The sequence below is a fragment of the Panthera leo genome, chromosome A2 (genome assembly GCF_018350215.1).
Source record: "Panthera leo isolate Ple1 chromosome A2, P.leo_Ple1_pat1.1, whole genome shotgun sequence".
Taxonomy (NCBI): Eukaryota; Metazoa; Chordata; class Mammalia; order Carnivora; family Felidae; genus Panthera; species Panthera leo.
In genome coordinates, this window is record NC_056680.1 from 18,437,588 (window position 1) to 18,452,500 (window position 14,913).

The 14,913-nt window shown below is 48.8% G+C and overlaps 1 protein-coding gene and 1 non-coding gene across 2 annotated transcripts in view; one reads left to right on the forward strand and one right to left on the reverse strand.

Annotated features, from left to right (window-relative positions):
* The first annotated feature begins 3,940 nt into the window (after positions 1-3,940).
* The window catches only part of BSN (bassoon presynaptic cytomatrix protein), a 95,757-nt gene continuing 84,784 nt past the window's right edge, over positions 3,941-14,913 (forward strand). The window contains exon 1 of the mRNA XM_042929375.1: positions 3,941-4,176. Within this exon, the coding sequence (XP_042785309.1) occupies positions 3,941-4,176 (236 nt within the window). The remainder of the gene's footprint in view (positions 4,177-14,913) is intronic.
* TRNAN-AUU lies at positions 11,942-12,014 on the reverse strand. The gene has a single exon. It is a non-coding gene; the product is annotated as a tRNA-Asn (tRNA).

A 14,913-nucleotide genomic window follows, 5' to 3' on the forward strand; every position in this document is an offset into this window, starting at 1 on the left:
CGTTATTTTTTCTTGTCATAACAAGCCTTTGGAAGCACATAACTCTAATAGCAATGGGGCTTAATTAGCTTTCTTGGGAGCAATGCATGGGCGGTGGGGTTAGGCTGGTGGTAAACATTTCTGATGATTTTTTACTGGCTTTTTGCACATAACGCAAATAAAGATTTGCACATTACGACAGGAAAGGAATTATGCAGACAATACTCCAAGCAAATTCTATACTTTCCAGCTTTGTTCCCTTTTCCTACTCTACCACAGCCAGCTGGAGACCTTAGTATACAAACAAGTTTGTCCAGGCCAGCCTAGGTGGGCTGCTGAGCAGGGCGAAGAGCAGGTGTCTTGTTTGTAGCTTTATACCAGCCTGAGGCTTGCTTGGGAGCTGCTTTATTCCTCATGTAGTGAGTCGTGCTGACAAGCCTCAGCCAGTGGAGAAATGCTCTGTTTCCTTGGGCTTCTTTCCTTCCTCTTCAGTGCTGTTTCTCCATCCCAGAGGAGGACTGGGGACAGGGAGCCACATTCCTGGGTTGCCTCTCTTTGGGAGGGGAGACAGGCCTCAGCAGCAGCAGCAGCAGCAGCAGCACAACAAAAAGAAGAGTGCAGAGCCCAGGGGCTCTGTAGATAGGAGCCAGCTCTCCCAGCCTCTCTGGAATAATCCGAAGCCTGCGATAGTTTGCCTTCTTCTTCATTCTCGGCAGCATCTTCATCTTTGGGTCCTGAACCTCCCTGTGGAGGTTGCCACACTAAAAGTAGCCGCCTGGGGTGAAGTGGACCGTGTGTGGGGAAGCAGAGAAGCCCCAGAGTCTGCACTCTGCCCCTCTTTACCTTCCTGGGGCTCATCTGCATGTTGCCTTGCCTGTGGTCCAGCTGGCATCCAGGCGCCTCTCTTCATTCTCCCAAGATTTGCCTTCCCATGACTAAGCATCTCCGCAAATCCCAGTAGTGAGCTGGCTCTGACTGGGCCTTTCCCTACCTGGATGGATTTTTTACGGATTCCCTTTTCCCTCTAGTCTTTCACAAGCATTTGAGAGCACAGACTGAAGAAGAAAGTGGACGTGTATCCATCCATCAGTTCTGTTATGGCATGAGAAATGACTGTTTTCCCATCTGTCCTTTCTCCAAAATTACTGCCATGTGTCACATGTCACAGTGAAGTGGGAAGAAGATACCTTTGGCAAGTGAAGTTTAGGGGGCTGGGAAATTTCTGCAGGGCCTCTAGGTGCATCCTGTTCCAGGCTGGGAAGCAACTGGATCCAGGAAGGAATGGTACCAGACACACCACACAGCTGGTTTGCACAAACTGAGAGATTTGTTTGTTCACTAGTCATAAAGTTAAGCCTAGTGAATTTTCCTAGGTGAGTGTAGACAGCTCATCTATGACCCCTCCACCAGGAGAAAGTCTGGACCCAGTCTTAGCACCCTCCCTGTTACTTATTACATCAATAACCTAAATGTGGTGCTACAAGGGCTACAGCCAAAGATCCCTCTGGGGTGCTTTTAAGCCTGGTGGCTGGTGAACCCCTTAGAAGTTCAGGTGAGGGAAATGCTCAGAGTTATATGGAGAACCCAGCCCAACCATTAGCCCCCGAGGCCCCACTGAAGCCCAGCGCAGGGGATAGGACAAGTCAGACAAAGTCCTTCTGTTGAGGAGCCCCTGCTCTAGGTCAAGGGGAAGAAAACAGCCCCTGAACAGTGAATTAAAATGGGAGACTGAATCAGAGGTCCAGACAACCAGAGGCCAGCACCATACCACAGCCAGCAGGAGTCCCTGGGCTGAATGCCAGGGCTGGATGTGGACAGAACAGACATGTTTCTGGGTATGCTTTTCAGAGGAAGTGGAACTGAGAGTTTGAATGCAAGGTAGGGGCACCGCTAACCCACACTTCCAGGTCCTCCTGGATCCACTGTACTGTGTCCTTTGTCACTAAGGCAGCAGAGACCCTAGAGGTCTGCTAACAGCTAGGAATCCACTCTGAAGAGAGCAACTCCCTAGGCCTGCTGGCTGAGTAGGGCTAATTACCCCCACTGGAACCAGGGGCATGTTGATTTAAATCTGGAAAGCCATAGCTCCTTTGGCTTCTACAAAAATAGAAAACAAACATCCTTCTTTCCCCCACTTCCAAGTAGCCCAAACCACACCGATTGGTGTCTGTGAAGCCAGAAGAGCCTGGGTTGAGCCAAGGTGAGATCACTGGCCTGCCCATAGTGCTTGTGTTCGTGTTCTTCCCCAGGAGAGAAGGTATGGCATAAAACCCCCAAATCCCGGACCACCCACCACCGAGACAACTAATAATAAAGTTGGTTATGTGTATGCCAATCACTTGACTTTGTGTTTTAACTACATCAGCCACTTCACCCTCACAATCCCTGTGTGAGAGGCTAATATTATCATGACTTTGCAGGCTAGGAAATGGAAGGTTGGCAAGCCTAAGTTAGTTGTCTAAGTCCTACCTGGGAGGTGGCAGAGCTGAGATGGGGATTCTTGGGGAGCCTAGATGTGCACACGTAGTCATCAGACACTCATAAAGATGAATCAACCCAGGAGGAAACACAGTGAGGGCCATGATAACACAGGCAGAGAGGCCCTCATCATTCCAGGCAGTCAGCGTCAGGAAGTTGGGGAGTCCAGGCTTCATGGAAGTTCCATCCTAAGGCCTGGGAAGAGCAACTAAGAGTGCATGGGGAAGGTCTGGCCAAGGTCTGTCCATCTGCCTGGCTATCAGTGTTCACTGGGATCCTCAGATTACTCCAGGTGAGGTTAGAACTGCTGATATCCCATGTGACATATTCCTCACCATTAGGAGAATTAAATGGGTTCTTCTACACAGTCATGATTTATGGAGCCAGGAATAGTTTGGAATTTAGTCTGCATCTTCTAGGAAATATTCACCCTTGGGAAAGCAAAGGTTTGTGTGAGAAGCCATGAGGCAGAGCATCCTGAGTAGCATGCAAATACTGAAATCTGTAAAAGTGAGGTAACAGAAAAGTAATTTGGTGAGCTTTCAGGTTAATGCAGAAGCAGACTGTAGCCTCTCATCTAGACAGTCTCGGGAGCCACAGCTCAAGGCCTCTGAGAAATATCAATTCCTCTTTCCCATCCTCAAGGTCACTGTCCTAGGGCCTACCGAGGAGGCCTTCCATCTGGCTTTAGGCCAGTCCTGACACACCCTCCACCTTTCCCAGAGATACTTCCTGAGACTCCTGTCCCATGGGACCAGGCCCTCAGCTTGAATTCCAAATAGTTCCCATCGCCATCTGGATAAAGTCTCCACTCCCCCAGCTGGCCTTCAGGACCCTCACCATCCGGCCCCATCGCCGACCATCCTGTCTCCGTCCTTCCATGACCTCTGAACATCCTCGTTCACTTGTCTAACTCCTAAACATTCTCTGAGGCCACACTCTGTGGCCCGTCTCTGAGGCCTGTCCCCACGAAGCCGGCTGGCTGGCTGGTAACCGAGGTTACCCAAAGGAGAGCCTCTACTTCCAAGTTTCCCGTGTCAGGAAGTGCCCCTGGCACGAGGACAGGGCACGGCGTGACGCCCTCAGGGCCGCTTCTCGTGGCAGGTGCCCCTCCATCCTGGTTCAGTGTGGGACGCTACCGCCAACCCCCGCTAGGCTCCAGGTAGCACACGCTGGCTGTGTCGGTTTCGGAGGGCGCATGCGCTGGCGCGGTGGCTGTTTCCCCGCGACCCCGCCGCCGGCTTGTGGACACGCGTCCTCGCAGCCTGGCTGGATCGCGCGCGCGCGCTCGGGAGGCGGGGGTTTGGGGGGAGGCGTGTGCAGGGAAGGGGAGCGCGGGCCGCGCATGCGCATGCGCAGCAGCAAGCGGCGGCGCGAGCCGAGCTGGGAGATGGCGGCGGCGGCGGCGCCGAGCGTGTGAGCAGCCGCCCGGGAGCCGCCGGCCCGGGCCCAGCACGACCCCGACCCCGCCCGCCCGCCCGCCATGGGCAACGAGGCCAGCCTGGAGGGCGGCGCTGGCGACGGGCCACTGCCGCCCGGAGGCCCGGGCCCTGGCCCCGGCCCCGGCCCCGGCCCCGGCCCCGGCGCAGGGAAGCCGCCTTCAGCACCTGCTGGCGGCGGACAGCTCCCCGCTGCTGGCGCGGAGAGGACGACCGCAGGACCACCGGGCCCAAGTCCTGGCCCAGGCCCCGGCCCGGGCCCTGGCCCAGGTCCCGGAAGGTAAGCGCGCGTCGGGGCGCCCGGAGTGGTGGTGGGGGGGGGGGGGGGTAGCTGCAGCTTGAGTTCGGGGCCGGAGCCCGCGACCCCTCGATGTAGTCTGGACAGCGAGGTTCGGACGTCCGGCCACACTTTGAACCCAGTCAGATTGTCGTGAGTCTGGTGGTCGCGGGAAGTGGCCCTCCTTTTCAATCCGCCCTGCCTTGGTAAGGCAGGATGGTGAGTGAGCGCAGGGTCAGTCGGGGCCTGCAGACCATGACTCCGTCACGAACCCCAAATTTGCTTCCCCCCAACGCTGGGCTCAGGAGGGGCTTATGTAACCTCAGCCTAGTCCCTCTGCACTGGCGAGCAGTGGGATGGAAAACGTCCTCCTTGTCTGCTGGTGTCTGCATGTGTCCATTGTGTTGGGCCAAGGAAAGAGCACAATGGGAGTGGCTGGCTGTCAGGGAAGATAAGTGTCACTGCGAGAAACAGAGAGATAAGGAAATAGTTGAACCATGAACTTGGTCATGCGCTTTTCTCAGGCATTTAGTCACCATAATCACCTTTGGAGGAAGGAAAAATGCCACCAGACACCAAAAAGTACTTATTTAGGCTCAAAATACAAACAGGGTCATGTGCTTTCACCAAGGTTTAGTGAAACACTCTGGGGGTGAGGCAAAAATGCTATTGAATCATCTATCACCAAATACATTCCTGTTGCCTTATGATTTCCATTACCACCTCAAAACCAGGGAAAAACGGAAACCCACATAGAATGCTTTCAACAGAACATATCTGATCAAATACTGTGAAACCAGCTTGTTTAAAATGTATGCCAACTGAAGTCCTACAAAAACACTCAAGTGGTAGTGAATGCAGTGGAAGGGAATGCCAATATATGATAGATTGATTAGTAGACTGAAAACTCAGGAAAGATACAAAGAGACAACAGGATAAAATGGAAGGCATTATCTTTCCACCAAATGGGACTAGGGAGTAGAAAAACCTGGGGTAGGGGGTGGGGGGTGCCGTGCTTCTGGCTCCATGAGAGTCTGCTGATAATTTTGCCTTGGCTTTTCTGTGTGGGAACACATAAACTGTGAGGGAGCATAATTTTTGATTCTTTGGCTGCCCAACTGTGCCTCTCATGTGTTTATTTCCTCAGAAGTCATTTCTTAGACAACTAATCGTAATGAAAGGGTCTTAATAGCCTGAAACCTGACACAGACAGGCCAGCCTGTGAGCACCCCCTTTAAAGGGGAAATTTGCCCATTTTACATTAGCTATTACAGTAATGCAGTTGGTTAGCATATGGTTCTTAGCACTGCAAATACTGTCCATTTTGCTGCGTGTTGAGCTGCTGTTTGAGTTTTAGCTTGAGGGAGCCTCACCCAGGCTATAGAGCTCTCTGTCCAAGGGAAGGCGTCTCCAGATGAATGGAAAAACACCTTGTTATTGGTAGTTCTCTGTATGGGGAATTTGACGTTTCTCTTCTGGTAACCAAACAGGATGCTCTGTTTATAGTTTATCTGATGTTGCAGAGCCAAGCATATGAGATTTTGGAAAGATCTGGGCAGCTCAGAAGGACGGGAAGGAGGCTGGTGTCTACTCCTCCAATTCCTTTCATTTCTATCCCATCTGTGCATTCTGGGGAACCATGGGCTCCTGCTCCACTTAGCAGTCACATAATATTGCTCCTGGCTGTGGGCAAGGTTCACACATGGGCCTGTGGTGCTAAGGTCCTATGGCTGTCAAGCTCAGGGCAAGCTGGCTACTTGTCACCAAAGCTCAGGTGACCAAAGCCCCTTAGGAGACAGGATATACTGCTCCAGCTGATATTCAGCTTGTTACAGAATCTGAGATGAGTGGCACCTCCATGGTATGTCTCTCCTTCAGCATTAGAATGGCTTCTACTTCTCACTAGAGCGTCTCAGGTACCTGATGCCAAATTTAGCATGTTCTGTTCAGAGATGCTGCTGAATAGATTGGCCCATTGATGAAGAAAAAGCCCCGTGGCATAGGCTTTTGGGCATTCAGGAAAGAGCAGCGGCATAGTTTCAAGCAAGCTTGTGAATTTGAGGGGTGGGAAGCTTCATAGAGGTAGGTGGAGGGTCACATAAGGGGGAAATCATTTTGCTAACCCCACAGGGGAATGGAACTGAGGTTCTGGGGAAGTTGATTCCTGGCTCTTTCCTGTTGCATTATCACCCCTTACTACCCCAGAATTAGTCTTTTCATCCTCATACTGAGCTGACTTGGGCGCTGTGAGGGCACAGTTCCACCAATTATGATGGAAGAGCCTGACTTGAATGCTGTTAAGTAGCAGCACCACCACACCCACAGTGCTGCCTCTTAGCCCATTTCGATGATATGGCATTTTGGGCATCGGATAGTTCCTCAAGGCCAGGGGCTCTCTGTTTCTGGTCTCAGGGTCACATGTACAGTTATATAGCTTGTGCCTTTCTCAAGAAGTGCCAAATCAGGGAAGGCTGAATTCTGTCTCAAACTCTACTCTCTGAGCTGTATGCCCTGGTGTGGGCTTCATCCTCCTAGAGAAAAAGACCCTTATCACTCATTCATTCATTCACTTATTTTTATGCCTGTTGTACAGTGAAGTGCTCAGATTGATGGGATTTAATATATATATATATATATACCCATGACACACCACCAGTTCAAGATGAAACTTTATCAATACCCCAGAAAGCATCTTTTATTTTTTTATTAAAAAAAAATTTTTTTTTAACATTTATTTATTTTTGAGACAGAGAGAGACAGAGCATGAATGGGGGAGGGTCAGAGAGAGGGAGACACAGAATCTGAAAAAGGCTCCAGGCTCTGAGCTGTCAGCACAGAGCCTGACGCGGGACTCAAACTCATGGACCGCGAGATGGTGACCTGAGCCGAAGTTGGCCGCTTAACCGACTGAGCCACCCAGGCGCCCCCAGAAAGCATCTTTAAAAAAAATTGCACAAAGGAGCCACATAAACCAGTGGCAACCTGTGTAATCTATACCAGCCCTGTGGACTTTACATGTTCTGACATTTGCAAATTGATCTTCACTCAATACAGCCAAGGTGTATTTACTAGTATCAAGAGCAAGCACTGTTCTGGGCTTTGTGGAGGGTCTGGAAGGGTATACGATGCTCCCCTGTCCTCTAGCACCTCACAGTCTGGTTGGTCAGACAGCTCTCGAAGAGCCAAATCATGGAGTCTCAGTCTGAGCAGCTCAGACTGAGAAGGCTCGGTGTCCGAGCAGCTCAGTGTCTGAGAAATGCCAAATAGACAGTGTTTATAGAAGGGTTGTCAAGTGAGAAGAGCGGAGAGGCAGAGCCAAGTCTCAAAGGAGAAATCTAAGGCATGCTGGAAAAATGGTGGGGTTATGAGAGATGGAGAGAAGGAGACAGCATGAAGAGTGTGGTCTACATAGGCTGGAACAGTGAGAATGGGGCCAAGGGCAGGAGTGTGGAGGAGAGCTGGGGCAAACCAGGTGAGGTGCTTTTCTCTCATTACCCGTCAAAATCCATGATCAATGCCCAGGTTGCCTCTCACTCACTTCCAGCTCAAATATTGTAGAGACATCTTTAATCAAAGGCAGCCGGCACACAGAACTTGCCCGTGGGCTGGAAGGTGAATGAGGCTGCTCTGAGAACCACATCCTGAATTCCTTTCTCAAAATGGGTTTGTCATAATTCTATCTCAATAAGAAAATAAAAATAAAAAGTTTGTCAGGTACAGTATATCTGGTCTGGGATTAACCAGACTTGTTATACTATATCAGCTAACAGTGAGTCTCTAGTAAAATCTGGGACTAATTTGTAAGGATGAAATGAAAGGATATAATTGCCAGGTTTAGAAATAACGGCCCTTTGTCATTTAGAGATCACGTTTGGCCCCAGGGCTGGATTCTCATGGAGGCATGCCATGGGATTATACTAAAGTGACCTAACATCTGAATGGTGATGATGTCAAAATTTCACCCAAAGGGGCAACCATTTTTCATCTTTTGTCAGGGAGAAAGGAGCAGCTTTGAAAATATAGCTTTTCCCAGCATTAGTAAGACCAATAAATTGCTGCTAAAAAAAAAAAAAAAAAGTTGGGGAAGAAAGGCCATCTGTTTTCTTTTTAACTTTTTATTATGGAAAATTTCAAATCTACATAAAAGTTGAGAGAATAAGCTAATGAACTCTCATGTTCCCGTTGCCCAGCCACAGTTATCACCAACTCATGGCTAGTCAAGTTTGTATCTTCTTCACCTGCCATCCCCCATGGAGGCCATTTCCAGACATCTTAATATTTCATCTTCTATGTTTCAGTGTCTATTTCTAAGAAATAAGGGCTTTGTGTGAACATTACCACAACACCATGATTGCATCCAAACAGGGTAACAATTTCTTTTTTTTTTAATTTTAATATTTTTAAAATTTTTTTTAAGTTTACTTATTTTGAGAGAGAGAGAGAGAGAATCCCCAGCAGGCTCTGCACTGTTAGCACAAAGCCTGATATGGGGCCTGAACCCACGAATCATGAGCTCTTGACTGAAGTCAAAGTCAAGAGTCAGGCACTTAACCGACTAAGCCACCCAGGCGCCCCTGAATTTTATTTTTTTTAAAGTAATCTCTGCACCCTTTGTGGGGCTTTAACTCACGACCCCCAGATCAAGAGATATATGCTTTACCAACTGAGCCAGTCAGATGCCCAATAACAGTCCCTTCTTAATCTCAGCAAATATCCAGTCAGGGTTCAGGTTTTCTGATTATCTTATGAATTTATTTTTCCAGTTGGTTTGTTTGAATTGTGATCTAAATAGGGTCTACACATTGCATTTGTTTGATACATTTCTTGAGTTTCTTTAAATCTGTAGATGCCATTTTCTTTTTTCCCCCTTGCAGTTTATGATTGGAGAACTGTCATTTGTCCTTTGTTTCTCACATTCTGGGTTATGCTGATTGTGTCTCTGTGGTGTCATTTGAGATATCCCTCTGTCCCATATTTTTACTGTAAGCTGGGATTGTATCTAGAAGCCATTCAGATTCTAATTTCATTCTTTTGGCCAAGAAATTCTAGCTTTTTTATTTTATTTTTACTTAATTTTATTTTATTTGAGAAAGAGAGAGAGGGAGAGAGAGAGAGAGAGACAGCACAAGTCAGGGAGAGGGGCATAGGGAGAGGAAGAGAGTATCTTAAGCAGGCTCCATGCTCAGCTCTGAGCCTGATGCACAGCTCAGTCCCTCAATCCTGGGATCATGACCTGAGCTGAAATCAAGAGTCAGATGTTCAACTGACTGAGCCTCCCAGGCATCTCGAAATTCTAGCTTTCAAAAAAATTTTTTTAACGTTTTTTATTTGCTTTTGAGAGACAGAGACAGAGCGTGAGCAGGGGAGGGGCAGAGAGAGATGGAGACAGAATCTGAAGCAGGCTCCAGGCTCTGAGCTGTCAGCACAGAGCCCAACGTGGGGCTTGAACCCACAAACCATGAGATCATGACCTGAGTTGAAGTTGGACACTTAACTTACTGAGCCACCCAGGTGCCCCTAGCTTTTTAAAAAAGAGTTTGTTGAGGTTTTTAGACATGAAGGGTCTAGAGCCAGACCTTGGACTAGTTTGGGAGCCAAAGAATGTTGCAATGGGTCACTTTTCTGTTCTCTTTTTCTAAAGTTCTCCTTTCTCTTAGTAAGTTTGGTTCTGAGTTTAACAAGGCAAAGCTTTCAGAGCCTGTGGGTCATGCCTTTACACCCAGCTATGGGGAGCCCTCACTGTATATTTAAGTAGTAGGCTGCTAGGATATAGGGTTTGGGGCTTCAATAAACCCTCTCTCTTCTCAGAGGTCCTGCACGTCTCAATAGTGCCCTTTCTTCCCATTAGTGATGGAAGTGGGGAGAGACAGGCCCTTCCATGTGTGGGCTATTTGAGGGGAAATCTGTTCCTGGAAGCTGTAGCCCATGTGCAGCAGGCTGGGGCTGACTGGGGAGGTAGGTTGGCAAAACTGTCACAACGGTTATAACTACTCTTACTGGATGTCTGCTTCACCATGGACATTCTGCTCAGTGTTTTGCACACACCTGTTCCTCACTCCACCTGCCTGGCCATTCAGCTCCTGTAGGCCCCGTCTGTCCAGGTCTTACTCATCCTTCCTGCCTGGGGACTCACTTTTTACAATGGTGAAAAGGTAGCTAAGACCTGCATGCCTACAGCAAGGGCCAAGTGTCACTTTAGGACTTGAGGCCCTCCTGGTGAGCTGGGACAATCTAGCCATATGGGGACTCCTGCCTGGGCCTCTCGGTTGGTGCCAGGGGTATGTCACACTGGCATTGATATTTCATTGCTTGCTTAGGCTCCTTTCCAGCCTTGAGGACCCTCTCCTCCAGTCACCAGCGTAGTGGTGGAAGCTGGTCATAGCTGGGGAATGACTTGGAACCATGACCTCTGGGGTTGTACCTGTGGTAGGGTAGATGGAATTCTGGTGTCCCACTCTCTGTGGTTCCCTTCCTGCAGATGGGGCCTCTGGTGGGTGTCTCTTGCCCCGTGGCATGCCCTCAGCTCATAAGTCATATACATTAGGTTCTGGTCATCTGTGCCTGTGGGATGGAACTGGTAAGCATGCACCCTGATTCATCTGTGCTGTACTTTGAGCTCCAGGCTGGTCACAGCCCTGCTCTGATCTCCCCATCTGTTCTTTGCTCTTATGGGCATCTAGGCTTCTTAAGAGAGCTTTGCTTTAGAAGAGACCCCTTACCTGGTACCCCCACTTCTTTCTAGCAAGAAGGTCACATGGAGGCATATTAGGAGCCTCTAGAGAACTCTAGGTCACCCTGGGATCAAATCCAGAACTGTTTGGGCAGGCTGGCTGCCCCTGAAATGTGTGGGGCTGCTGTTAGGGCCCAAGGTGAATTTTCCCTGAGGGGAAGTAGAAAGGTTAGCTTCTGGGTCTTGGCCCCAACCATTGAGGAAATCAAAAGCCTCAGCAGCATCTCAGACAAGGATCACCCAGAGGTGATTTCCAGGACCCAGTCCAGTGGACTGCCCCTGGACCCAGAGTTGCTCTCCAGTGCCATTGGCTCAGGGAGGGAGGTATCCTTTCCCAGGATTCTGGAAGAATCAGTAAGGCATTTGGGTGCTTTGGAAGAAAAGGGGGTAAGGAAATTCCCTGATAGTCACACCTGTAAATTTGACACATTTGTAATGTATCAGGTAGGTAATATGGGTTGTCTGCCTTTTTTGTACATGGGGGTAGTTGTGAGAGTTTCTACAATTAAGTTCTACTTAGCAATAGGAGGATTTTATTTATTTATTTGTTTGTTTGTTTGTTTGTTTTCAGAGAGAGAGGGAGCAAGTGCAAGCAGGGAAGAGGCAGAGGGAGAGGGAGAGAGACACTCTTAAGCAGGCTCCACACTCAGTGAGAAGGTGGACGCAAGGCTCGATCTCATGACCGGGAGATCATGACCTGAGTGGAAATCAAGAGTTGGACGCTTAACCAACTGAGCCACCCAGGCACCCCAGTAATAGGAGGATTTTAAAGTGAAAAATGTGGGGTGCCTGGGTGGCTCAGTCAGTTAAGTGTCCGACTTTGGCTTATGTCACAATCTCGCGGTTTGTGAGTTCAAGCCCCATGTTGGGCTCTGTGCTGACAGCTCAGAACCTGGAGCCTGCTTTGGATTCTGTGTCTCCCTCTCTCTCTGTCCCCCCCCCCACTCATGCTCTGTCTCTCTCTCTCAAAAATAAATAAATAAACATTTAAAAATTTAACAAAAATAAAGTGAAAAAAATATTTTAAAGGAGACTTCATACCCAACATGGGGCTTGAACTCACGACCCTGAGATTAATAGTCGCATGTTCTACCAACTGAGCCAGCCAGGCCCCCCTTACAGTGAAATTTTATCCATGTATTTAGGAAACTGTTCGCTGAATACCTACTAGATGCTTAGCCCTGGGTGAAATGTGAGGAACAAAGGAAGGAGCATGAAATGGGCTGTACCCTCAAGGAGCTTCCAATCTGGTGGGAGAGAAAGAGGCACTTGTTTCGATTTTTACCCTGAACTTCCTTAAATTAGAGTTTGCTCCTGCTTTTTCTTTGTCTCACAGAGGTAAGATAAATGAGCGCATGATTAGAAGGGGTTGGATTATTTCATATTCTAAAATAGTAGAGCATATATTTGTATGGTATTTTACAGCTTACAAAACACATTCACAACATTAACTTATTCTGTTGGGAACTCCAGAGGCCTAATATGAGAGATTTAGAAGAACAGCCAGCTAGCTGACTTTAGCAAACTGAAATGCCATACAACAAGCACAGCTGGAGAACTGCATCACTTCCTTGCCTCCTGCTCCGAGAAGATGGAAAATTTAGCAAGAGGATGGGGAGGGCTTTGAGGATGAGAAGAGGATCAGGAAGTAGGACATTTGAACAAAGGACAGCATAGGGTGGGGTGGGGAATGAAGAATACTGGAAGCCTCCTGGGTAGGGGTCAGAAACTCAGGTTTTAATCAATCTTGACATTGCCCCAATCTGGCCGTACATATAGTAGGTCCTCACTATTTCTCATCTGTAAAAGGAGAGATTTAACTAGATGTTCTCCAAGGTCCCCTCCATCTCTGACAGCTTATTTTTGTTAGATGAGTAAGAAGGAAGGGTGATGCTTCCTGCTGTTCCTCAGCCCCACTGTGGAGAGAAAATAGGTACATCGTGCAGCCTTTAGGTTAATTAGAAGAGATTTAAATGAAGAGGTTGGCTCTTCCTCCATGCTCCAAAGATCTTTCAGGGTGGACAAGATGACCTTACAATCAAGCCTGGAGCCAGAAGAGGGACTGGCTGGTGCCTTGCACAGGAAGGGATTCTTGAAAAGCTACTGGCTTCCTTCTACTGGGTTGGCCGGCAAGTCAGCCAGGCTCCTACCTGGGCCTGCGGAGCCTGATGCAGGCTCCATGTTTCCAGCCATGCATGGCTGCTTGCCTCCTGAGTGTTGTTCCATCCATATCCCTCAGGTGCACTGGCACCTGGTTTGCCCCCTCCAGTGGGCAGTTGTATAGAGTCCTCCATTTGGAGGTGATGGACGTGGTGCTCTCTGCGGTTTCTCCTGCAGCTCTATAGGTTCTGTGGGCTCAGGCCAGGTCTCCACCAACATCAAGGTCTGACATGTGAGGCCACTTCCTTCAGGAGCATGGTTTAGCTTCAGCGGGTGTTGTGTTTGCTCTGCCCTCCTTTTATTTTGAGCATCTAATCCAACCCCTCGTGGATGCCAACATGTCTGCTTCCATGTTCTCTGAAGGCAGGAGCTCTGCCTTGGTGTGAACACCCAGTGATCAGTGGCCTCTGGCCCCTTCTAGGCAGATGACTCCATTGTTGGAAAGTTCTTTTGGTTTGTCTGAAATGGGCTTCCTTACACCTCCTGTCTCTTGGCCTGGCCCTGCCCTCTGGCACAGCCAGCTTATCTGCTCGCAGGTTTAGGAGGAGCTCACTATGCTCTCACCTTCTCAACTCTGAGGTTCTTCTCTATACTTGACTTCTCTAGCTCCTGTGCTGGGATGTGATTCTGGGACCCTTGCCGACCTGGGATGTCCTGCCCAAGCTCTCAACATCTTGAAGACAGGGAGGTTCAGAGAACAGGACCCAGGGCTCAGTATGTCACATGGACTGAGTGACACCATCTGAAGGATGACTAGCCTTCACTTGCCAGCCTAAGAACACCATCATCCACCTTCCTGAGTGCTCTCTAGCACTACACCCCACACTTGGTCCAGCCTCATGCTGGGCATCTCAACATGAAGGCTGAGTTCCCTCCATCTGGGGCTTGTGCAACCTGAGTGTGAATCTGTGGGGGCCTGCATGGGTCCCTGCTATGTCTTCTTTCACTGTACTTGGAGATCCCTTCCAATCTAGTGAGACCCTTTGGATCCTGACTCTGTCTCCTGAAATAAGGGTAATAACTAAGACAGTGTACTTGTTTTAGGAATGTTGCTGGGAGAACTTCTCCCCTTTTATGGCCTTGTGAGCCCACTTTCCAAATCCCTGTATCTAACTTTGAGTGGCCAGTGTTAAGCCCTCCAGGCCAAAACCTTGCCAGCTCTGGTTTGAGGTGGTGTCAGCTGAAGGTAGTGGTAGAGCTGGGTTGGACTGGAGAGGCAACCACCCCTTGCACTCTAGCCATGGAATCCTCTGTGCACTGCAGAGGAAACTCTTTTGCGGGCCTGTTCTTCTCTGGTCAGCCATGTCATTCTGGCCTCTTTTTGGGGTACACTGGCCTTTGGCTCTTTAGGGTAGATGTCCTTAGGAACAGTAAACACTCTGCAAATGAAAATTGTAAGCACATGTAAAAGGAGAAAAGATGGTATGTACGGTGAACCTCTTCCTGTAAACCCATCACCCAACTTCAACCATGATCAGTGTTTTGCTATCTTGTTTCATCTATATTTCTCCAGCTTTCTTTTTTTAGACTGGATTATGTTCGTTCTTTCTTTCTTTCTTTCTTTCTTTCTTTCTTCCTTTCTTTCTTTCTTCCTTCCTTCCTTCCTTCCTCCCTCTCCCTCCCTTGTTCCCTCTCTTCCTTCCTTCCCTCACTTTATTCCCTTCCTTCCTTCCTTTTTCATTTATTTAAATCCAAGTCAGTTAACATATAGTGTAATATTGGTTTCAAGAACAGAATATAGTGATTCATTACTTGCATGTAACACCCAGTGCTCATCCCAGCAAGTGCCCTCCTTAATGCCCATCCCCCATTTAGCCCATCCCCCTACCCACCTCCCCTCCAGCAACCCT